The sequence below is a fragment of the Dipodomys merriami genome, unplaced genomic scaffold, assembly GCF_024711535.1.
Source record: "Dipodomys merriami isolate MVZ:Mamm:240054 unplaced genomic scaffold, mDipMer1.0.p SCAF_1, whole genome shotgun sequence".
Classification (NCBI taxonomy): Eukaryota; Metazoa; Chordata; class Mammalia; order Rodentia; family Heteromyidae; genus Dipodomys; species Dipodomys merriami.
In genome coordinates this window covers 58743914-58770279 of record NW_027202270.1, presented here as the reverse complement: position 1 = coordinate 58770279, position 26366 = coordinate 58743914, and the positions used below count along the sequence as shown (strand labels likewise).

Below are 26366 nucleotides of genomic sequence, written 5' to 3'. Positions count from 1 at the left end.
CTACTACTTTGAGCCATATTGCCACTTCCAGTTTTCTGGTGGTTAATTGGACTTTCCTGCCCATGCTGGCTTTGAACCATAATCCTCAGATCTCAACCTCCTGAGTAGCTAAGATTATTGGTTTGAGCCATCAGTGCCTGGCTATATTTTATTTTTGAGGAGTCTCCATACTGTTTTCCAGAGTGGTTCTGTCCCACCAACAGTGTACAGTGGAATTTAATATGGTACATTCAGGGAGATCTTAAATAATACAATCTCTTAGCCAAAATCAAGGTTCAACAAAATAAAATACCAGGAAATGAGGACTCAAAGTGGTAATATAAAGTCACAGGGACAGGCATAGATGAATGAAGAGAAAGAGAGAATTCAGTCAAGGATTCAATGTATAGTTTACAAGACTAAGAAGAGTCAGGGAAGGGGTGGTGAGGGGAAGGATGGGTGAGAATGTTGAAAGGGGTACATTGATCAAGACGCATTTTATTCATAAACTGCTTTGGTAAATGACAACTCCTTTGTACAATTACTTAATGAAAATTTAAAAAAGATTTTTTTAAAGAAAAAAATGTACAGCTTATTCAAAACAACGAACAAAACCACTAGGATAGCTTCAGAGTAGTACTGCCTCGACTCTTTTCCCTTTCCTATTTACCTTGCTTTGCCGTCAGTGACTGTTGTCAAGATCAAATGGGAGTGTAGTGCCACCAACTTCACAGAAGTCTCATGAAGCACAGGATGAGGTTTTATGCAGGAGAGGGACAGTCTGTCATTTCTGTTTGTGTAACAATATGGGCTGGAATGTTGGAGATCTTTGATGATTAATATTCATGCGTCATATCAATGACCAATCAGTGACAAAAGGGAGGCTAGAGGTTGAGTTTTTTGGCCATCTGGCCCCCTGTTGGAGGGTGACTGTTTCTACTGCCTCCTAGAAAGTCATCTCCTAAGGTGGCCCAATCAACGCAAAATAGCCACTGACTTCTGATTGTCTGATTTAGGATTTTTTTTTTGCTGCAATAATAAAGAAAGCAAATTCTACTCAGTGATAACTATGCTTCAATTTTCAGACTTTGGTGTTTCCCAGAGCTAATAAGTGATAAATACTGCCCTGACGCAAGCCAGGGTCAGTGAGCTGAAGCTGTCTGATCTGAAAGTAAACAGCTGACACTCTACTGTGTGCTGTGTTGCTAAGTTACAGTGTTTGGTAGGTTAGCTCTATTAGTTAGAATATTTTTTACTTAGAATATTTTCAGCATATCATGGGCTAGACACAACTTCATTATAAGTTGAGTATTCACAATGAATTCTTTTTCCTCTCTGTTGACTCTCTCCAGTCCTCTTCTCATTCCCTTACTTTTATTGTTACTGTGTGAGTTTGGGTTTTCTAATAAATATCCCATAAATCTTTTCCTCAGAATCCATTTCTATAGTTCAAAGCTAAAATGCTATTCAACAATAAGGACAATAAAAGTAACTTTTATTAAGAACTCATTCATTTTCTATTGGTTTGTAATTTGTTTATGGTATAATAGGTTATTAAGTAGGTTTCTGGGTTTTAATCCATTCAATTGATGCCTCTTTAGCTTACTTATTGAAGTCATATAACACATTTAATATCATATAAACCAATTCTCTTCACATTTATTCAGGGGAGGGAAATTTCTTCATCTCTCTTACAGTCCTTAGCTAGGCATGTGAATAAAACAAAGACAAATTAACAAATAAGAAGTGTACTAAGAGTATTCAGAAAGGAAGTCCTTTCAGAAAGGAAGTTCAGTTTTTAGTTGAAAAATTGGATACAATCTCAGGAAATTTAGGTCCTAGCTGGTTTTGCACTGCAATCCTAATTTCTCAGCCTCCTGAGTAGCTAGGATTTCAGGAGAGAGCCACCAGTGCCCAGTTGTTTTCACTTTTCTGTTAAGGTATGTTGATTGATGACTATATATGATCAATAAAGTCATAAGAATATGTGCATTAAAACAATTGTTGAACATATAATGTGATCAGTGTGTAATGTGCCCCATGTCTGATATTTTCAGTTATATCTAGGTATCATTTTTTATGAGTCTCTAAAACCATGAACCATGCCACTTATCAAATGTCAGTTATCGCATCCCTTGTGAAATGAAGTGTCAGAACCCTGAGACATGTTTAGAAATTATGAAATGGTCTCAGTCAACATTATCCTAGTAGCCATTTCTGGCTTGATATATGGCAACAAACATTTCTCTGGGCTAAGATTCTCTAGCAAGAACGGCTTCATTAACAATTAACAGACTATTTGTGTACTCCACACAAGTATCCATGGAATGAGGTAGGAAGTAAAAAACTAAAGGAAGCAATTTCAAAGAATACTTTGCATATTTAATGCAGATCACTAGGTCTCATGGAACACCAGAACACAGCCTTGAGTCACACCTATGAAGTGCCAAGAAAAGGGCTAATCTAGTACAGAGCAGCCAAGAAAATCAGGCAAGAGGGATTTTTGAAGGAGCAAACAATGTTGGAGGGGAAAAGAGCTGGTTGAGAATTAGTTCAGAAAGGACTCCATGGCTGCAACTGTGAGGACAGCAAAGGGGGCGGGAGAGGTATTCTCAAAGGCAGGAGCTGCAGGAGATACTGGAAGACAGCAGAGTCCAGCTGGTTTCAGAGCAGCAGTGGGGGAATCCTAAGGTAGTCAAAGGAACATTCAAAACATCTTCAAAATGGGAAATCTTCTGTCAAAAAAGCTAGAATGACTTGAGGTTTGAGGCTTCTTAGTTCTTTGTCACTTCATGAGTCTGGGACAATGGGAAGCAAACTCTAGCAGATGACAGGAATGGGCATTTTGGAACTGCTGGTGCAAATCGCTGTGGGTCAGAATCAATGGCTTAGCACTTGCATACCATGGCTGCATCTGGGACCATCTAGCATAGGGCTTTCTCTGCTTGACATTCCCTTTCTAGTGACTAAGACTATTTTGTGATAAAAACAACTATTTCCCAAGAGAACAAGTCCTGTCCCATGAACACTGGGTCAAGACAGAAGCTAGGTCTCTGTCACCTCATGAACCCACTATACTTGGCAGTCTGTTGCCCCATGGGTCATTCATGTAGAGCCACAACCATTATCAGATCAAGGCTGTGGCCTGTGACTCTGCTTGAGAAAGTCAGCTCCTGATGTCCAAGTGCATTTTCCTTCAAAACAGTGCCATTCTGGGTGACTCAACTGTACCTTCTCATCTTTGTCCTATAACCTACTTTTCACCCTAAATAAAGTAGGCATACCTATACATTGGAGCTTTCTTTTTTCTTTCTACTCAGCAAATGTGAGATGACAGAATTATTCCAGAAGGACCAATGACAGAATATCATATAATTGATAGAGGAGATTGTGACTATTCCGCCACCACCCCACTTTCCGTTGGGAGTTAAAAGCATAAAGACCAGACAAAGCCATTTGGGAAATAAATTCTTCTTCTTCTTCTTTTTTTTGGTTGGTTGTGGGGCTTGAACTCTGGGCCTGAGTGCTGTCCCTCAGCTCTTTAGCTCAAGGCAAGTGCTTTACCACTTGAGCCACATCATCACTTCTGTTTTTCTGTTGGTTTATTGGGGATAAGAGTCTCACAGACTTTCCTTATTGGGCTGACTGTGAACTGCAACCCTCAGGTCTCAGCCTCTTGTGTAGCTAGGATTACAGGCGTGAGTCACCAGCATCCGACTGGGGCATAACTTCTTTATTGTTACCACTTAATTGCAATCTTTTCTTTAAATGAAGGGTTTCCAGCATCCATCACATTTTCAGAGTGGCTGGACCAAATGAGAATGGTGTCAACTAATTATTGTCGATGTATAGTTGAAGTCTGACCAAGTAACAGATTTTTACTTTTACTTACTCTGTCTTCTCAGAGAAGGGAAGAGTGCTCATGGAACTCTTGTCCGTTCTCTTGAGCCCTCTTGAAAACCTCAGGATGGGATCAGATCGGCTCCTACTGGGTACCAGGTGCAGGGATTCACCTGGAATACACTTCTACCCAATCAGGAAGCTGGAATAAGAGCATTGTTTGAGTCCCTATATTCTTGTATTTTTGGGGGGTGGGTGGGAGGGGTCCGGTCGTGGACCTGAACTCTGGGCCAGGGCGCTGTCCCTCAGCTCTTCAACTCAAGGCTAGTGCTCTACCACTTGAGCCACAGTGCCATTTCTGGCTTTTTTCTTTTTGCTTATGTGGTGCTGAGGAATCGAACCCAGGACCTCATACATGCAAGGCAAGCACTCTACCACTGAGCCACCTTCCCAGCCCGGAGTGCCGATGTTCTGAAAGCAAGCCTTTTCGAAATAATTTTCTTCCCTTCCCTGCTATGTGTCTGCTTATTTCACTGTAGTTACCAAGGCAAGTAACTTAGAGTCACCTTTTTAAAGACAGAAATATTAATGAAACTGCCATTTTCCATTTTCATTGGAATCCTTCCCATCTGCACATCTGTAAGATTCATGCATTGTGTTAGGCCATCGAAGTCTGGATGAGAGACATTGAGTGTGAGGAACAACACATGGCAGAATTGCTCAGCCTTTGGTGACTAAGGCTTTGCTGCTGGCTACTGGGCTTAACTCCTTCTCCTTGAAAGAGAGACTTTGGTTTTTCATGAGCTCTTCAGTACCTCAAGCAATTTGCTCTTGTCAAGTTTGTGCCATCTCAAATGTGAGAGAATCCTGTGTGGACACATTTGGGAATGATATCGGCATGTCTCCCTCTCTCCATGCCCCTTTATTCCAACTGTTAAATTCCAGAAAATTATGGGAGATAAAATTTGCTCCTCAGAACCCAGTAGTGGGTTCAGATTTCTCTTGGACACCACAATGAAGATGGATATAAATAGGTGGAATTTGGGGCTAAAGTCCAGCTTCAATAGAAATAGTTGCCTTTCTCTTTCCATTCCTTTGTTTTATGATATTTCCAAAAGTATTATTTTTTCCAATTTTCAATCACAGTTCTGCCTAAGGCCACAAGGTATTTAGTACTGGTCACTGTTATCAGTAACTTTGCTATTCCTACAGTCCTAACTCCTAACTTCTTGCAAATTGATAGGGAATAGACAGTATGGGAAAACATACTCTCAGGGTAAGATTTTACCCTTGCCATTCTCAAGATGATAGTTTGTCAGATTGTATTTGCTATTTTAGAGTGTCCCTGCTTTTGAAAATGAAATTCTCTTGCACTAGAATTTGTACCTAGTGTTTCTCAGGAGGTTTCTCTGTGTGTATGTGTGCATATGTGTGAAAATGTGCATGTGTGTGAATGGTTATATGTGTGTGAATCTATGTATGTGCCTACTTGTTCATATGTATGTACATATGAATGTACAGGTTTATGTATATCTATCTTTTTACATTTATATGTGCTTCTGAGTGTGCATGTATGCACATACATGTGTGTTGGGTATGTCTGTATATGTGTGCATGTGTGTGTATGCATAAGTGTACTCACATGAGTGGATCATTGCTATAATATTTTGCTTTTATTTGAGGCAAAAACTAAAGTCAAAACTTTCTATACTGTTTGAATTGAAGTATCAGTGACACTTTTTTATAATAATAAGTTTTTTAATTGTGAAAATACCATACAGAGGGGTTACAATTACATGGGCAAGGAAATGAGTACATTTCTTATCAAGCATTGTTGCCTCCTCCTTAGTTTCCCCTTCCCATCCCTGCCCTCCCATCTCACCCCCCGCCCCCACCAAAGTGGTAAAGTTCGTTTTTCAACCTAATGTCTTGTACATCTCATTGTTGTGGACCCATTGCAACAATGAGATGCACAGACGTTATGTCAGTGGCACTTTTTATAGAACACCTATTTTACCTTTAAATAGCATTGATTTCAATGTGCGTTGTTATGTTAGGTGGATTTTCTTCCAAAAGTCATTATTTGAAACACTCCATGAATGTTGCTAACTGTTATTTGCTTAGCTATTTTTTGACCCATCCTTATCTCTGAATTTCAAAGTCTTCCTATTAGAGTTGTGTCAATTTGTAACCCATGCAGAGTATAGTGATATCTTAGTGGTGAAAATCTTAGTTGGCAAGTGGCCGATCTCTTTGGCTTGGTGAAGAAAATATTTTCAAAGAAACCAATCTAAGTCAATGTCATAAATATAAGGTCAAGCTTGGCACTGGTGGCTCACTGCTGACATCCTAGCTACTCAGGAGGCTGAGACCTGGCACTAAGATTCAAAGCCAGCCTGGACAGGAAAGACTATGAGATTCTTATCTCCACTTAACCACTTATCTCCACTTAACACTTCAAGTAGGGCTGTGGCTTAAAGTGGTAGAGCACTGGTCTCAAGGTAAAAGCTAAGTTCTAGTATCACAAAAGACAAAAGAAAGAAAGAAAGAAAGGAAGGAAGAAAGAAAGGAAGGAAAGAAGAAAGAAAGAAAGAAAGAAAGAGTCTTAATCTTAAGGTTCATTGCCTCTCATAGAATTATTCTAACCTGATTTGAACTCGATGGCCTTAACTAGTCCAAAGCCTATGTGATTTGAATTTTTATTTATTTCTTTTGAGTCTCTTTACTTTCACTTGTACCAAGTGCCACCTTTGCTTTGCTGTATATCAAAGTGGACATAGAGATTGGCATGCCATTGACCTCAATAACAATCATAGACCAAGGAACATTGCCCTATACTAAAGACTGTCTGGCGAGGAATGGCCTTCCAGCATGAAGAGTCTCCCTAATGTAGAGCTCATATTCATAACTCTCAGCTCCTTCTTTTTCCCTTTCCTCAGCCCTTCTTCTCCCCTTGCAGAGATAACAAACTGTTCATTTTCCAACCACTGTTAGGTGTCCCAGAGCCTGACAAATTCATTTCCTAAAATGTATTCTGATGAATAACTACTTCAACATTTTAGTACAGAAAATTTTAAGGGACATGTTTTTGTTGTTTTGCTTGACATAGTTTTGTTGGTATTGTTGAGACTGGGTGGGAGATGCTGGCTTACTTTTGGACTGTGTAAGCCCAATTGTTCTCTATACAAAGTTAAGATTTTCCAAAGAAGTTAAATAGGGTGGCAAATGTGTTTACATCTTCTCCCTGGGCAGATATTATGAGCAAGGTTGAATTAAGAAGAGCAGAGATACAGTATGGGGTAATTTCAGACACAGTCACCATTAAGAGACTAATATGAAAATGGTAGTGGTTAAGGAATAAAAGCAAGCACATTTTTATTTATGTTAAGAAAGCATAATTTGAAACTTATTAACCCATAATATAAAGAAAGGACAATACAGTGGACATCTTTTAAAAGTTAATAATTGTATTTATTTTAGTGTATTTCTGCAGCTCCAAAATCACTTTTGTCATTTGTATTACCAAATTAGTGGTTCTTCATGTGGACCAAACTTTCATATAAAGATAACTTGTGAAAATATTTTTGATTGACCTTAAAAATGTTTTGTGCCAGATCTTCACATCTCTGTCTCTGCAGATGCTCTCCTTTAATCCTTCCATTAAATGGCCTCATGAAGGCTGGTGCCTTTTCTGTCTCATATTTAACAATAAGAAAACCAAAGTGCAGGTCTGCCAAACTCTTAATAGATATACTTTTTTAAAGATATACTTAATATTATACTTTATAAGTATACATTGAATCAACTATTGCAGGATGGTTAATAATATATTATTAAAAATAATACTCTTTAATAATTCTTTATCAGTCTTTAACATTTAAGATATATAACACATTTATAGTTACCTTACAGATTTTACTGCTAGATTTGATTAATGTTTTGACAATGTGTACTTTTCTCCCATTCATCATTTTTTCTGTCTCTTGCTCTCCACTAAGAACTGAAAGGAGAGACAATATGGAATTCAAGAGTCAACCAGAGTCTTAGTTACTTTGTATCTTCCTAAGATGTTATTGGACTTGTTCTGTGTTATCCAGACTTGTAAGTTATTTCATTCTTCCCTAAATTGCAGATTCCAAATCCAATCTTAGGAGAAAATTGCAAAACAATAACAATTAAAGAAGAAAAATAAGTGACACTTCCCTTTCAGTGTGAATACCTACTTGATAGCAGAAATCAGAGATGCATGCTAATTATGAAATGGTTTGCATTAAGCTGTTTAGACAATAGGTTTTTCAGGAGAATCACAATAGCATTTATTGTATTGGTCACTTTTAAAGTACCTAATTAATTGAATCAGCTTAAATGAGTTCTGATGACTACATTGTCCATCTATGTTACCTGTAACAATTGGTATGCAACCTCTCACAGCCATAGGGGCAGTCTTGTCACTCACTGGTGTTGTCAAGAAGCATAAATAATCACTATGTGACATTTTGACACAAGGGTTTATTTGGTGATGTTTGTATCCTGACATTGACAGAATATGTGAGGACATTTCATCAGTCGCAGTTCCAGCCTCTCAGAATATGAAAATGAATATGCACTTGACTGAAGGTGCCAAATGGGATCTGACCTCCATTTCCCATCTCCTAATTGTTTCATACCTCTTTGATTTTACTAAAGTAATTATGCAAAAAGGACTTTCTCCTCATCTACAAAGTTACAAAGTTAGCTCATTACTTGGTAACTTTGCAACATGCTTTTAGCCCTTTTTGGATCTTTTAGTTTGATGTAAAGCAGAAACCCTACAGGAATGTAAAAGTGGAACAGCAACCATCTTTCTATGTATTTAATAGACTGATAATGTCCATTCGTTTCTTTTTTTCTAACAGAGAAATAGACTCATTTTTAAAAGTCTTTCCATGACTTTGTGTTCACAGAATGGACTCCTAATTAGTTGAGATGAGAGAAGGAGAAAAAAATGTTAGGAAATCATTCAGAAGCAATGATGCAGAACCAAGATGTTTTTGAAATACAACTTTACCTATAGGATAATAAAATAGACATATGCTTCCTATGGTATTGCATAGAGTAATTATCTTTTTTTTTTTTTTTGTCTTTCCTTTTTCGGTACTGGGGATCCATCCTAGGACACTGCACTTCCTAGGCAAGTGTTTTGCCACTGAACTACATCCTAGCCTTACAGTTACTATTTTTTCTGTCAATTTTGATCAGTACTTGATAATTTAACTTCTGAAGTTTATATTCCTTAAACACTCATTTTGTATGTAAAAAGAAGGAGCGCATAATAAGTAAGTGGACAATTTTAATAAATTTCCGCCCAACTCCTGAAATAATATCTAGGCATCTTCTGTGATTTCCTAGAGAATCCTGAAGATGATTGGCAAACTTGTAGGTAATTATGAAGGAGAAGAAATTTATGTCACCATTTAAGAGGGTAAAAGAGAAACAGGTATTTTTTCCCCAAGTGAAAAGCTAGCTGACAATGACTGTTAACATTTTCCTGAGAAAAACCGGGAAGGAATTCAACACATGAATGTGTAAAAATAACATCCCACTTTCTAGTGATTTTTTAATTATTTCTGCAATTACTCTTCACCTGCCTTTTGTTATATGCATTGAAGAGTCAAAGTAGTTGATTGCAGTTTGCCTGTCTGTCATGGAGTCCACACAATGATTTTTCTCTTCCATTGGCTTCTAAGTAGTCAATGAAGTGATAATTTAAAATGTTCTCCTTCCCTTGCCTCCTTTCCTCCTTTCTTTCATTCTCTCTGTCCCTCCCTCTCTCTGTCCCTCCCTCTCTCTATCCCTCCCTCCCTTCTTTCCTTCCTTCCTTTCTTTCCTTCTTTCCTCCCTCCCTCCCTCCCTTCCTTCCTTCCTTCCTTCCATCCATCTTTCCAGAAAATATAAGACATAATCTTGAAACGGATTATAAAGATAGAACTTTTACTGAGAAACCAGAAACATTATTAATTAAAGATTTCACAACATTTATGGGCTTAATAACAAAGTGGCCCCAGTGTTCCCTGCTTTGTGTCTATTATTTATGACTGTGTGAGTGGTGAGTATGGTTTCAGTTATAGTCAAAGCAAAATGGGCCCTGTTTTGCTTAGGTACTTTTTAATTGAGTGGAAGTTGTTTCTGTTACCCCAAATTTGCATCCATACTTGCTGAATTCTGGTGACTTGTAAGAGAGAAAGAGCCAGAGTTTGCTAATCCCCACTCTCTTCTTTTTGGCACCAAAGGATAAAGGCTCTCAGAACTTAAAGATCAATAGTGTTTCAGTGTGTAACATTTCCTAGGGAAATTACTTTACCAATGTATGTTCAGTACCCATACAGCAGACTTGCCCAATCTCAGCTTTGCGGTCAGATGTAGCAGGAGCTTTTCAAGAATACTGTTTTTCTGAGTCCTTGCCCAAAGTGCATATAATATAACTGATCTAGAGAGATGTCTAAAGATCTTCTAATATGCAGCTGGGAACTGTATACATGGGAGTACAACTTCACAAAATTGCAGTCATGGTTTTCCCTTTTGTTCTAACCTGGGTTTCTTGCCCTGAGGTCTTTGACTGTTGTTTCCCACTCCTTTGTCACTTGATTTACTGTGCTCTGCTTTATTCACCTCCGCAATCATGCAATCTTAGTATTTGAGAACAGTAAAGGAACTTAAAGAGATGTATTCTTTCTTACCTGTTATAGTCAAACTTATGATCAACACATTTCCTTCTTAGGCCGAAAGGGCTCATGTGATTATACCAGGAAAAAAGGAAACATGATTGAACTGTTCAAGAATCAGTTTGTTAGATTATGAAAGTATTCCTAGCTCTGAATAAGAAACATTTGGTGAAATACTAATAAATTCCAATTCCTCTGACTCATTGAGTTATATGCACTGCATCTCTCTGTAATAAGAACTTGCCCTTCAGCTAGAAAGAGGGCACTTAGCTAACTGGCTGCAGCGATGGGACTTTTCCACTTTTTATGCAGTGTTTTAAGCTCTGGAGACAATTTAGTGAGTTATTCATATCATTGCATTTCTTCTGAATTTAGGTAATCTGTGCTCTAGTTCATCCCATTAACTTAGCCAGGACTTTTTATCTAATTTACAAAATAGTTTAAGACACTTTCATTACTCCTTCTGGCTTACTTTATTTTATTTATTTATTTTTTGGGTCCGGTCGTGGGGCCTGAGCTCTGGGCCTAGGCACTGTCCTTCAGCATTTCAGCTCAAGGCTAGCGCTCTACCACTTGAGTCCCAGCGCCACTTCCAGGTTTTTTCTTTTTGCTTATGTGGTGCTGAGGAATTGACCCCAGGGCCTCAGGCATGCAAGGCAAGCGCTCTACCACTGAGCCAACTTCCCAGCCCCCTCCAGCTTCCTTTAATGGATAAGTTAGCTTCAGAACTATTAGTAAGTATCAAAATACTAGGCAACTTTTTAAAGAAAAGTTCTCTTTGGCTCCCAGTTTCTAGAGGTTCCCAGGCCTGCATGGGATGATTGTCTTTTTGCTGCTACTCCTAAATTAGTACAGGGTATCATACAGCAAGACACAGAAATGCAAATAAATGTCCATATTCTTTCATCTCCCTATCTCTCTTATTACATAGTCATCAATACTCAATGATAGGGGTTCCATCTTGATGACCTTATATAACCCTAAAGCTGTCCTAATATCCCCATGTCTAATCACACAATCAAATTTAGTTTCCACCTTTATAAGACCATGCAAGTAAATTTCAACATATGCAGCTCTAGAAGAAATACTTATATTCAAACCATAGAACAAGGGCATCAGATCTGCTTTCTCGTGGAAGACTGTCTGCTTCCTCTCATTACTTCCCCTTTTACCATTCATAGGCATTACCTTCTAGGAAGCCTCTTACTCATCAGTATCTGCTTCCCAGGTTAACTGAACTGGTAAGATTGCAATCTGACTTGATCTTTTAAAATATTTTTAAACAATTTTACAATAGTATATTGCTATTTCCTAATTGTTGGAAAATAACTTCAATTTCTCCTATATTCACAGATGTAGAAAACCAGATGATATTGCTCATAATTCTTTTTCTTCTTAGTACTTTAATACATGTTTGGAAGTTTCTATAATGCACATATAAATTCTTTCTTATTTGATTCTAACAGAAATCTTATCCCACATGAATTTTGTTATTAAAATTTTCAAAGTTCTAAAACAGTGCATTTTGGGTAGAGATAATTAATATGGAATAAATATAACTGATTCCAGTTGGAAAAAAATTGAAAAACTCCTATTAGAAAGAACAGAATTTCATAAAGGCACTTATTCTGACTGATAATAAAGCAATCCTCTTCCTCTAAAAATTTGCTGAGTTGAATTATTAGTATTGTCTTAATACTAGTGGTGATAATTTCATTGATACCATGTCTTCAACATTTCAGACCTGCATAGCTCCTGGCATAGTGACAGATGCATGTTGTATGTATAGTAAATGGCTGTGATATTGATACAAGCAACATTCCTATGCACATTGTGAATCTGAGACATCTTTAGTGTCTCAATAGAAATCATTAGAAATATAACTGTCACTAACAAGGCTAAGAGTAGGAAATCATTAACTTTTTTTCTTGATATTTTGAGCCTCATCTCTAGCTCCAATTATTCTTTTAAAAATTGAGTTCCAGAAGAATTTTTAAAAATATTGTCCTTCTCTATTTCCATAAAGCAGAGTACTAGAAGGTACATCTCCACAGTAAAGAAAGGGTAAGTCAGGAACATCTTACTAAATAAGTGGCCTCTGAGTGCCAATGGTTTTATTGCTTCTCCCTGAATCCACACACAGAGGCCAGGGTTGGAGCTACGATTAAAGGCTCCGTGAGTCATCTGCCATGGTTTGGCAATGCCTCTGTTCTCAAGTCTGTGCAATCAAATCTCCAACTGATTTCTCCTTTTCATTTTTTCTTCCTTTTTTTGGCAAGAGAAAAAATAACTTCAGTATTCTTTTTTAGGATGGGTTTTTTTTTTTAAAAAAGGAACACCATTCTGTTTCCCCAAATTGCATGTAGAATTTCAAACAGTGACCTCTTCCCAGATATAGCAAACCTTATGGTAGCAATGGGAAAGTGTCATCTTTTGATACATGAAAGTGTTAGATAACCAGTGTTGCCAACCTTTGCATTGTACTTTTGGAAAAATGGCAGAGTTAGGAATTATTCTCCTTATTAAAATATAAAATAATTGTCTTCCAAGAGTAATTATTATCTCTGGCCATGCAGACTGTCACATGGCTAGTCACAGTGACAGAAGTGAGTGACAAGAAGACAGACTTCAGGTATACTGATATGTTCAAAGCCTTGCTTTTGTCACAGTTGGCCGATTAAGTCATTTTTAGAATTTGGACTTCTCAGGGCAGAGGTTTTTTTCTTTTATATTAGATATACTCTTTCCTCACACTGTTCAATTACATAATAGCATGAGTGCAGGTACAAAGTCATGCCTGCTTAATGTAAAATACAAAATTATATCCTTTAGTTTTGAAGTTACAGTTATTCATGATACTGCTAATTTTGAACACAGCATACAAGACAGTGCCAGAAGTTCTTTCTAGGCAGAATAAATATCTAAATTGCTCTTATCTGAGTTTGTTGTTAAATATAGCTCATGGGTCCACCTGTGCCCATGAACTCTATGCTAGTGTACATACATTCTAACATCTTATCTTTGAATGTTAGATGCCATTTAAATAGTTGTTTTGCACTTTTATTTTTCACATTTTCTTTTGGCTTTTGTAGTCTGGCCTGAAATTATATGCTTTTCATGCCTTTTACCCACTGTGCTTAAATTGTTTGACCTCAGTTCATCCAAAAGCACCTGATTAGATGGCTTTCTGTCATTCGTTCCCCACACATACCACTTGGCCTTGGCACCATGGTGCTGGCTGCCCTCCAGAACTTCATCTTGGGAGCAGCTGTCCTCACAGAAAAAGACAAGTTGGATTCATCTGAAAATATTTTCAGGGAGTTGGACTCAATGTCACAAGGAGGTCAAAGATTCTGTTACATTTAAAGAATGATATGATGGCATCCTGAAAAAAATTAACTTATCAGTGTTTGTCTCTTATAATAGAGACCTTGTAAACAAGCACATGTGTTTTGGGATCTCTGCTTCATTTTTTCTAGCTACATAGTATAAGTACTGCCCTTAAAGTTGCAAGTGTGTTGCCTGACACCTTAAAGTTAGACATTTGTACGTGGGTTATCTCCAGAGCTCTCTTACATGCTAGCATTTATGGGGCTAGGATGCATCACTGGAATCTAGATAGAGTAGTAGATAGGAATACTAGGACTAGGAGGATGTGCTCTTTTTCACAGGAGGAATATAAGTAAATCCTAGGCAGAATTGTTAGCTAGAATGTGCAAAAAATGCTACATGATGAATCTGCTGAAATGTGAGTACATAAAGGATAGGTTACAGGTATTGATGGGGAAGAAGAGAAACTGCGTGGAAGAGGTGGTAACTGAGACATAATATGGAGAAATTCTTTGCTGTTCTTGCATACTGGTGTCTGGATGAAATGATAAGACACTAGTGTGATAAGAAATGAGAGTAAGTGAAGTTAATGTAGGGCACAGAGGTAGAAAAAATTTGGAGGTCTTGGTTAGTGGTTTTATTTGGATAGGCTTCAGCATCAGTGGGAATATGGTATACAGAGGAGGGAGGTCTTTGCTGTGGGTTAGATGCAAAGAGTGCAGACTCTTGGTCAGAGGATGATGGAGCACGTAGGTCCTGAAGACCTACGCATTGGGTTCAAATGTCAGTCTCCACTTAACTGCCTTGTGACATTGAGCAAGTCATTTACTCTTGTAGCCTTGTTTGGTACATTTGTAAAATCAGAAAATTGGACCAGAATGTGATTTTTAATGCATAAACTTATTTGTTTATAAATTTGGTTGCTAGTAAATGGCAAAGATGTTTTTCATTAAGACATATTTTAAGAGAATATTTAGAAAACAAACAGTAGTTGAGACTTTGCCTTTTATTCCAGAACTAAATATACATTCATTTATTTTATTTTATTTTATTTGTGAACATACTGTACAGAGGGGTTACAATTACATGGGCAGGATAATGAGTACATTTCTTACCAAGCATTGCAGCCTCCTCCTTTGTTTACCCTTCACCTCCCTTCCCAGCCTCCCCCTTCCCCCCCACCCAATCCTTCCCCCCCCCCACCGACATTGTAAAGCTCGTTTTTTGACATGACAATTTGTACTTCTCATTGTTGCAACAGGTCCACCTGAATCCTTTTAAGGCAGTAGATCTAGTAATACTACCTAGAACAATTTGAAAAAGGAAATGAATGAATAAAAATCAGAAAAATAAGCCAACGCCAGTGGTTCACGCCTGTAATCCTAGCTACTCAGGAGGCTGAGATCTGAGGATCATGGTTCAAAGTCAGTCCAGGCAGGAAAGTTCGTGAATCTTTTATCTCCAATAAACCACAGGAAAGCTGGAAGTGGCTCTGTGGCTCATGTGGTAGAGCAATCGCCTTGAGCTGGAGAGCTCAGGGACAGTGCCCAGGCCCAGAATTCAAGACCCATTACCGACAAAACCAAAAAACAAACAAAAAAACAGAAAATTACTTATTTTGATCTGAAATGAAATGCAGTCTTAAAGATGTCTATTGGTATTATATAAATATGAGGTGGGTAGGGGGATAGTTTGAAAGATATTAGATCAAAATAAAAATAACGGGATCTGGATAAATGTCAGTTTTAAAGGTTAATACACATGGGAAATTTTTCTGTCTTTATGTTTCCAAGTTCTCTTAGTTTATCATGTAAGTACATACATATAATTTAGTATATAAATGATAAATAATTATAACCCTCTAGCTATGTAAGTATAAACATATGTATGCTTTAGTGTATAAATTATATAAGTAAACCACATTTATATAATTATAAATATATTACTATGATTCTGTTATGGCTTAATTCTTAATGAGGGAGAGAGACATCAAACACATGAAGAAAATAGCAGCCAGAAGAAGATATTATGAAGATGGTGGATGTGACAAGAGGACTTGGTACACTTGGGAAAGTCACCCAGAAGAGGATGATGCAGTTAGACTGAGAGCCCTGACTACAGGAGCCAGTATGTCAGGTCAAGAACCTTGTAGTTAGACACAGCAGATATGCAGATGGCCAGGGTTGTCTATGCCTTGATTTGAAATTGAAAGAAGCCATCTTGACAAGGGCATAGTGAGCCAGGGCAGGGTGTAGTGGTCAGAGATGAGATGGTAATATTGGTTAGGTCACAGCATGGTGCCAACTCTTCATAATCTCTTCTTGGCTTTGTTGAAATGTTATAGCCTAGTTATAGCATTCTTCAGAACAGAGATTACAAAGCCACATTCAATCTCTTTTCTTCATATCCACATTAGGAAAATAGTAAATTAAATTACCTCTGTGTGTGTATGTGTGTGTGTCCTAGGGGGCCTGGGTACTGAACATTTTTTACTCAGGGTGCTCTACAACTTCAGCCACAGGCTCCTTTTCTAGCTTTTTGGTGGTTAATTAGTGATAACAGTCTCTTGAACTTGCTGCCCAGCTGGCTTCAAACCCAGCCTCCTGAGTAGTTAGGACTACAGGCCTGTGCCATGTCCAAAACACAGTTTAAACTGAAGCTCAAAGAAGTTCAGCTACTTGCTCAAGGTCACACAGTTTGTAAAGGACTCTGTCAGGATTCAAATCAGGTCTTATGATTCCAGGATCAGAACAGCTTTCACTTCTCACAGTGGTGTCACTTTCCCTTCTTATGTAATCTGGAAGGATAACAGAGAATTACTGACCTCTTATCAGAGAGCTTGCAGGAAAAGCATCTGTAACTGGAACTCGATGTTTTAATAAAAGGACAGTGCAAGAGTCCTCTGCTAAGGGCTGACAAGCTGACACACACACTTGCCTGCACTAAGTTTTAGGGGTAGGGAGGTAAAGTGGAGGGCCGATTAGCAGAGAATTGGAGTGATTGGGTATTTCCCCTTACATAGTATTCTAGCAACACCTCTTTACTTTTTCTAACAATATGACCGGTCAACTTTCTAATACAGTCAATTTTATGTGTCTGGACTGAAAGAAATAGGCAATAAGATTCTATGTTATTTTAAACCAAACTTGAGATGTGGTAAATAAGCTGGCATTTACTCATGGACAATATATTAATTATTTCTGCACTTTGTCCCTCCATTAAGTTCACTGGCTGTCTGGGGCCATTAAAATCTAGCCTTCTTCCCTCATTTACAGCCACATATAAACTCCAGATATGCTGAGCCGTTCTAATAGAGCCATTTTCCGAAAGGATTGGCAGCTTTCCTATCTATCCCCTCCGTTTTCTGTTGGTATCCAAAGGCTGCTTGGCTTTTGTAATTCTGAGTTCTGAAAATGCCCATCTCCTAGCCAGTTGGGATCACTGTTTATGATGCGTCCCCCAAGCTGCGGGCATCCATGGAAATGAGGGCCCTACTTGTAGAAACATACTGTACTTCTTTCAGAGAGCAGGATTTGCTGCTTGTTGGGGGCTTTCTGACTGATGCAAGGCGGTTGGGTGGGGGAAGGGGGTGAGGAAGAAGAGTTGGCTGACGTTTGGAGCAGATTTATAGCTGCTTCTCATTGGAGGGGCTAGCTTTCCCTGAGCTGCCAGACACTGCAGGCTCAACTGAGGCGCGGAGGTGCAACTGGGGCTGGTGGAGCCGTGGGGGAAGGCAGGGACAGGCGGGGCTAGCGCGGCTCTGCAGCTGATCTCACGCTCCAGCACACACACCTCATTCCCGCCGCCTCTGCTAGCGCCTCGCGTCCTCTACCCGGGGCCACCGGGGCGCGGGCCGGGAGTAGTGGACCTAGGAAGCAAGAGGCAAAGGTTTCTACCGCCAGGCATAGGAAGAGCTGGAGAGAGGTGCTCGTGTTGAACCCGAAAGTCTGATCCGAAGCCCAAGGCTGGAACCTTGTCCATCAGCAGCCACACCACGGATCTGCCTGGAAAAGAGGACACCGCGCCAAGGAACCCCAGAGTCCGGTGTCCCGGTTAGTTCAGTGCCCGGCGCGGCAGGAATTTATTTCTTAATTTATTTTTCTGAGGACAGTGTGGGCTGTCGGGGACGCACGCAGCCCGAAGGACCTGCTCGGGCGCCCATCGAGGTCCACTAGGAAAAGTAGGAAGTGGGAAAACGGCCCTAAGCTCAGGGTGCGAGGCCAGGCTGCCGCTGCCGAGTGCGGCGCTGCCTCTTGCGCTCTCCCGCTGGGCGAGTGCGGGGCTCCGCACCCCGGCCTGCGCGCGGGGGTGTTTTTAAGCGGGGCGGGGGACTTGAAGGTCCGCTCCAAGGATTTCGTGGCCGCTCGCGCCCACCAGGGGATTCTGAACCCAGCGGGGCGTGGGTCGGGGGGGGGGGAGGCGTTGCATCGCTGGCCCTGCAGACATGCCTTTGGGCGGGATTTTGGCTAAAAGATAGGCGGCCCGAGCGCCCAGGGGAGCCACGAAGACCTCTCCCCGGGGGGGGGGGGCGGGGGGACGGGGGGGAGCGGGAGATTGGGGTGCAGAAGGGAGGGGGTGGGAGGGTCTGGTCCAAGCAGGTAGTGCAGCTCTGGCAGTCTGGCGAGTTGGCAGGTGAGGTGGGAATTGCTGGCCAATCGTTGCTTTTCAACAGTCAGTTTCCAGGTGGTGAAGGATAAGGTAAGAGAGGTGGCCCCGGCATGCCAGAGGTGGGGAAAGAAAAGAGGAGCCGCGCGAAGCTGCTGGAAGGCAAAATTGTAGCGGGGGTTTCCGGTCCTCGAGTCCCTCCTGCCTGGAGTGCCCGGGAACACTTTTTCATGTTGATGTTTTAAGACTCAATTTGGAAACGCCGATCTCCGTCCCGGGGGAGGAGAGGCACTAGCCGCGGGGCAAGAGATCGCCGCTCCTGCGCTGGGTGCGTTTCTCCCCCACCCCCAGCCCCAACCCCCGCTCCCCCCAAAGCTCGGGGAAAAAAGCGCCTGCTTTGGCCCCCACCTTCCCTCCTTCCCTTCCTCCCTCCCGCCCTCCCCCCCCCCCCCCCCGCTCCCACCTCCTTTTTGGTGCTGGTTTGCAGCGCTTGGCTCCAGCGCCTTCGCTTCGCGCTTGAATCTGGCTCGCCCCTCCGTATTATGTCTGCACTCCGAAGGAAATTTGGGGACGATTACCAGGTAGTGACCACCTCGTCCAGCGGCTCTGGCTTGCAGCCCCAGGGACCGGGGCAGGGCCCGCAGCAGCAGCAGCTGGTACCCAAGAAGAAGCGGCAGCGGTTCGTGGACAAGAACGGTCGGTGCAATGTCCAGCACGGAAACCTGGGCAGCGAGACCAGCCGTTATCTCTCGGACCTCTTCACCACGCTGGTGGACCTCAAGTGGCGCTGGAACCTCTTCATCTTCATCCTCACCTACACGGTGGCCTGGCTCTTCATGGCGTCCATGTGGTGGGTGATCGCTTATACCCGAGGCGACCTGAACAAAGCCCACGTCGGCAACTACACGCCCTGCGTGGCTAACGTCTACAACTTCCCCTCTGCCTTCCTCTTCTTCATCGAGACCGAGGCTACCATCGGCTATGGCTACCGGTATATCACCGACAAGTGCCCCGAGGGCATCATCCTCTTCCTCTTCCAGTCCATCCTGGGCTCCATCGTGGACGCCTTCCTCATCGGCTGCATGTTCATCAAGATGTCCCAGCCCAAGAAGCGCGCGGAGACCCTCATGTTCAGCGAGCACGCGGTGATCTCCATGAGGGACGGGAAACTCACGCTCATGTTCCGAGTGGGCAACCTGCGCAACAGCCACATGGTCTCAGCGCAGATCCGCTGTAAGCTGCTCAAAGTAAGTGCTCCCCTCCTCTGCCCTCCCCTCCACGGGACACCCAGAGCCTGCCGGCCCTCTCCAGTCCCTCTTCCCCCACCCCCCATTCACCTGTGCAGGTAAACCTCTTTAGGGGGTGGGCTGAAGGGGCAAGGAGGGAGGGAGGCCCAGTTGCAGTTCTGTTCTTTTCCCCACCCACTCTTGAGCTCTTAATTATAGGCATCATTTCAGATGCTTTTGGATCCTGTTCAGAACTAGTAACGTTGAAGCAGAGCCATGGAGCCTTGAGGGATAATTAGTTCCCCTGTCCTGGTCACCAGCCTGCTTTGCTTTTCAGCCTGCTTTGCTTTTATTACCAACTTGGCATTACTCTATTAAACTTCAGATACTAAAAAAGAAACCATCGACGGATCAGCTTTCGTTTTGAAGAGCTGAAGAACTTGCCTCAACTTTTACTTTGGGGTTTGCCTTTATTGTGTTTTATTTCTTCCCCACCCCCTCCACGGACCTTAATAATGTTAACAGGTGGATCAATTGTTCTAGGCTCTAGAAGCTTCAGTCCACCTGTGGTCATCTTTTTAAACAAAGCCCAGGCCCAGGGCACAGTTAATAAAGTGGAAGACATCACACCTGGTCCTTTTAAGTTTTTATTTTTACTAAATATTTTCCTAGAGAAGTATTCTGTGAAAGCTTGAGTGCTTTTCCTGTGGAGCCACTTGATAATTTTATTCTTAATTACCTGTTTCTATGAAGCCTTTGTCAATTATAGATTTCACGTGAAGCTTTTCAGCATCCATTAAAGAAGATTGCTTCCTACCATCAGTGGTGTAAATGCTAAAACAAATTGCATATAGAGTGGTTATTAGGGCCAGGTCTTCCTAGTCATTACCGGGCAGCAGCACACACACAACTCAAGTCCACCCCCCACCCCTCACTCATCCAATTGGTGCCTGGGGAGGAGGGATTAAAGCCTAGTTTTCCCTCTAGATGTCATTTACAATGCCTCCTGCTCCTCCTTCTCCTCTCCTCCTGTTCCCTCCCCACTCCCACAATCTTCTTTTTTTGGAAGAGTTTGCTTTAGTAGTTTTCAAATGTTTATAAATTGAAAATGACAACCCCAAATGAATAGGTCATAAATGAGAAAAGACTTATCTATAATTGAATAAAAAAAACCACAACCAGATTCAGAATTGAAATGTTGATAAAATGAAAATCTGATAACTACTTAAATTGAGATTTTGGCCATTGGAATTTTAATTTTCACAGTACGAAAATATATTGTTTACCACAGCCACAACTAAGTTAAATGTGACACAAGGGGCTTTAAAATGTTTCCCCTTATGGGATTTTAGTATTTTTGTTCTTATAATTTCTTATTCTAATTCTTTTTGACTAAGTTACTCAGTACAGAATTAAAGCCACTCACCAGTCCTGTCATTTTGTATCACAACCATATTTTACTCTGCTATATTAGGAAGCATGAGATTTTGTATATCAAAGGGTAAAGTACTTACCAGCCTTGTTCTAACGTATATTCACATGAAAATACTAGGAGTAAATAATCTGAGTATATTACATTATTTTGTAATTAATTATAATGAACTACATACAATTGTTAGAGGTAACCTTAGAGTATTATTTCATTTACTAATGTCTGAAATAAGGGGGTTGGCCAGATCAAGCAAAACAGTTGTGCTGCTTACATGTTTATTGTAGTGATAATATTGATAAGTCTATTTCTATACATACACCAAATATAGCATCTTTCTTCAAGTTAGGCCTACTCTGCAGATAGGAACACTTTGACTTTTAGTCTAGTCCCTAGTTTCTCCCAAGGAATCTATGTTCATAACCAGTTTGAGAATATTGTTAAATAATAGTTTACTATATTGACTGATCCAGTGGAAATTGAAAATTATACTTATTTGGTTTGCAAATACCTAAAGTTATAAAAACAGAGTTAATTCCGAGGCAATATATTTCAGATGTTTTTAGATGTCATCAAATTTTATTTGGACAAATCCCAAAAATTTGAATTTGTAGATATAGAATAGAATATGTGTAATATCTGACATGGTATATATTATTCTCATAGATTAATATAATATATAATATATAGCATATATTAATCTCTCTCTTCCTCTCTCCCTGTCATACACACAAACATATACACACATATGGAAATATAATGGTACAGTCTATCTAAAGCACACAAACCATACATGATGCCATGTACCACATATATCATCTTGATTAAAAAATGTTAATAGTATTGAAAAATTTGAAGCAAGTGTACTATATTAACACAAGGTGATAAAGTAATATTTAATTGTGATAGTAGAATGGTACTCCTATAATCTTTTTACTAATAAGTTATTAGGAGAATACCAGTATTGGAATTAAAAATGATCAATACATAGTCTTACATTTATATTTAAACAAAATTATAGTAAACATTTTCACTTATTTTTGTGGAAGTAAAAGGCCAATCATAAGTAGTTCTTCAAGCAATGTACTTCAAGCAATGATAATGTACTTTGCTTGAATTTTGTCTCTGTACGAATAGTAATTAAAATGAACTCTTGTAATTATTGGAAATTCCTAAGAATTTATTGAAAAAGAGTCACATTTTATTGAGGAATTGATAATAATCAGAAAAGTTAAAGGGGAGATTTTTCTTTAACCAAGGTGTTCTTATTTTCTGTTTTGAAAACAGTTAACTTCAAAACAGTTAACTTTGTTATTGGATATAAGCTTTGCCAAAGGTCAAAGTTTTAATATTTTTCCATTAGCTCTATGTATTCCTCATGTAATATGTTATTACACATTACTATACTAATGATAGTATTGATACTAATTACTGTTCATATATTTTTGTCTATAACCTGTCATTTTTCTACTGCTGTTCCCTTATTTTTGGAACAAAAGCTTTTTTAATGAGTTAGAACATAGAATTTTCTATAATTATTCAAAACCACTTTTGATTCTTGAGAAGACTGTAAGATTATGCATTGAGTTTCTAATACTGGCCATTCTGAGATTTTCCATGAATAACTCCTTTGAATTCTATAACTTTTGGTGGAACCTTAAAAATTCTTTGTTAATTTTTAATTTTTCTTTTTGCTTATATGAAGACAATTTCTTCATATGAACTTTATTCTTTACTTTTCAACTACAAAATACTGAAATTTCTCTTAGAAATGAAATATAGATATTCTAACAGCATGCCTGACAAGGCCAGTTATTTTTTCTACTAAAAAAGTTTAAATTAAAAGTGAAATTTTAAAATTATATAATTTAGCTACAAGTAAACTATAGTACTATATTAAGATGAGCGCTAATAGTTCATCTTATCATCATATCCATCTTGAAACATTAATGTCTTTTGTGTTTTCTTACCTGGAGAATAGTTATAAACTACTATCATAGTTTTGTTAATTTAATGTATTATCCCTCCACATATTTAGCTAAAGTGCCTGGATTAGGGAGTTGAAATATATAGTTGTAATGCTGGAACATATGTTGGAAAACAAAATTTGGAAATCATCACTTTGTCCTTCATGTTAATCTAACAATAGTTATAGACTGCTCTAGACATCCAACTTTTTAAGGGAAGGATTAAATAATTCAAGAGTTTGCAACTGTATTATTTAAAAGCTGTCCTATATATGACTATAGGTTTCTATTATATATGCTCATATTTACACATACTTTTAAACATAAGCATGAAGTCTACTATTTTTAGATACATAATTTGAAAGGGATAAAGGTGATTTTTTTCTCACAGAAAGATATTTTTATTTCTTTACATTTCATTGCCAGTAGTCATATTTTTCTTTCTCAAAAGGTTAGCTATGCATCCTTTAATTTTCATTTTTTGATTTATGGAAAGGCAATAGAATGAATTCCTGTATTCCCTGTCTTTTCTAACATCACATATATTGTTTTGGTATTTACTTGTTCTGTTCTTCATTCATATGGATGTTCAGAATCAGATTCCGAGTGCTTTTTCCACATCAGTGAGGTCAAGTGCAGGACAACAGAAAAAAAAAAAAAAAAAAAAGATCTTGTCTTCAAACTGCTAGACTATTTATCCTCCTTGTAGAATGTAGCTTCTTTCCCCCATTACTCACCCCTCCCCCAGTTCTAGATATTAAACCTAGGGTCTCAGGGCCTCATGAATAAACTGTGCTATTCAGTTACATTACCAGGTCCAGACACACTTTTATTTTTTATTTTTTAAATTAAATTTGTTTTTTGGAATCACAAGGGATCAACCACAGGGCCATGAAACTTGCTAGGAAAGCCCTCTGACATTAAGCCATATCCTTAGCCCTGTATTAAAATTGTATTAAATCTTTTAACCATAGAAATTCCTGGACCTCAAGAGTCTTTCATTTTTCTCATGTATTTATAGATTTTGTCTTCATTTCATATTTTGTACTTTAATGTGAATTTGTTTTAATGCTATACAATTTTATGTTGTATGGCTGACTTTTTTAATCAATTGATTTTTATTAATTTCAACTTCTTTTGATATATTAAGAATATTATTTGTCTTCATTTTAACAAATTAAATGCACAAAGTATCTAGAAGATCTTGGATTCTTTCTAAAATCTATTACTATTATTCTCCTCCCCACCAGCAGTAATATCTTTTTTCTTGAATTTTTAAATTTCATATGGTTTCTCAAAAGTAAGAGTAGCCTGTAATCAGAGCAAAAAGTTCAACATAGAAAAAGTATAAATACTCACAAATAAAAAGCAGTAGGAAAGAACAAATTATAAAGGAGGCAGACTAAAACATTTGATGGATTAGGGAGTGTTTGGTATGTGGGAGGGGAATGTGCAGGAAGCTAACAAATTCTGACCATAGTTATTATAAATTCTGTAACAGGCCCTTACAGCTGCTCCTTATGTCATCTGTTATAAGATAAATGACTTGCATCTATTGAAGGTCCATTGGCTATATTAAAATGAACTTTTTTTTTTTTACTCATCTTGGGGCTTGAACTCAGAGATTGGGCTCTGTCCCTGAGCTAGCACTCTTCCACTTGAGCCATAGCTAGACTTCTGGCTTTTTCTGAGTAGTTTTATTGGAGATAAAAAGTCTCACAGACTTTCCTACCTGGGCTGGCTTTGAACTGAGATCCTTAAATCTCAGCCTCCTGAGCAGCGAGGATTACAGGCATGAGCCACCAGAACCCTGCATAAAAGGACATTTTTGGAACTAATTAGTTTAGCATTAAAAATCTTTACTTTAGTCTTGATACTGGCCTTGGTTTTTCTACCTGAATATTCATGGAATGCAGAGCTTAAGATCCCAAATTAATGTACATTTTGGCAGCCAAAGTAGATAATATTCTAGGCTTACATTCTTCTCCATCTTACTTAAATTATGATCTGCTTTTGGTTACATAGGCTCTTTTGCTTTTGATCTCAAAAACTCTTTTTTGGCCTTTTTCCTCCTAATATTAGATTTAGGTATTAATGACTCTGGCCTCTCTCTGTGTAATTTTCTTTCTGACCTCAGCATCTACTCAGTATGTACGAATACATGTGACTTACACAAATAAAGAGGAAAGTGAAATTCTACACTAACTACTAGGAATGTGTTAGGAAAGATTGTATTTTCTCTCCACCTTAGCCTCTGGCCTGCATAGCCTTTCCAGCAGAGACTTGTCTGAGGTAGTGTGGTAAGGAGTAAATCAAGCCTGGGAATATGACACAGTTAAATATGGACAGACAGGTGAAAGTGAGTACATGTTATATTCAAAATTCTCACCAGCCTCAATCCAAGCTAGGAAACTTCTGGCACAGTTTCAGATCAGAGATTGAAACACTGTAGTGAAGATACAGATTATATTAATGCTGTGTTGGTCCTGGAGAATTCAAGTGGCTACTTATCTCCTGTCATGACATTACTAAATGTATATCTAGTATCTACTATGCACACACATATACACGTGTGTGTACCCACCAATAACTGTCTTTCATCTGTCCTATAAAGGCTATCTGAAAGTACCTGACTGTAGTGGTCTCTGCAGGCATTTGTGACTTATGATTCCTTTGATTTTGTATGTGATGGTCCTGAGGCCTGAATTCAGGGCTTGGCAACCCTCCCTGAGATTTGCTCAAGGCTAGTGCTCTACCACTTAACTCAGAGTTCCATTTGTAGCTTTAATAGTGATTAATTGGAGATTCAAGTCTCATACAATTTCCTACCCAGACAGGCTTCAACCTCCATCCTCAGATCTCAGCCTCCTGAGTAGCTATTTGTACTCAGAATTGTAGTTGATTATTTTGTAGTTCTCTTTGGAATCCAAGGCTATTCAAATTGAATACTTATTTCTATTTAAAAATTAGTACATAGGACAATAGAATATGACACATGTCTTAAACAGGACACATAGGTCCATTTACATAAAATAGAAATATATACTATTAAACTATTTACTAAACAGCTATTTCACCATGACAAATACCTTAGAAATTTTCGTATACTTTACAAAAGTTTCAAAATTTCAGGATGTTCAAATGATCATTTCTAGACAATAAATCTAAGCAAATTTTAAGCCTTAAATATCTTCAATTTTTTTTATAACTATAATTCAATCAACCAGAAGAGAGTATATAATAGCAGGATGATCTTTACTTCTTTCTAAGATTTCATACAACTACAAAT

General features: G+C 39.0%; 1 protein-coding gene across 7 annotated transcripts in view; it reads left to right on the top strand.

The window, feature by feature from the left end:
* The first annotated feature begins 17582 nt into the window (after window positions 1-17582).
* Kcnj3 (potassium inwardly rectifying channel subfamily J member 3) overlaps window positions 17583-26366 on the top strand; it is a 155244-nt gene continuing 146460 nt past the window's right edge. For 2 of the 7 annotated variants that reach the window (XM_070023098.1, XM_070023082.1), the window contains exon 1: window positions 18397-19702. In XM_070023098.1, coding sequence (XP_069879199.1) covers window positions 18998-19702 — 705 coding nt within the window. In that variant the 5' untranslated portion in view covers window positions 18397-18997. Of the gene's footprint in view, window positions 17903-18396; window positions 19703-20066; window positions 20476-26366 lie in introns of those variants that run through there. The other 5 variants (XM_070023054.1, XM_070023072.1, XM_070023064.1 and 2 more) reach the window with 5 other exon arrangements.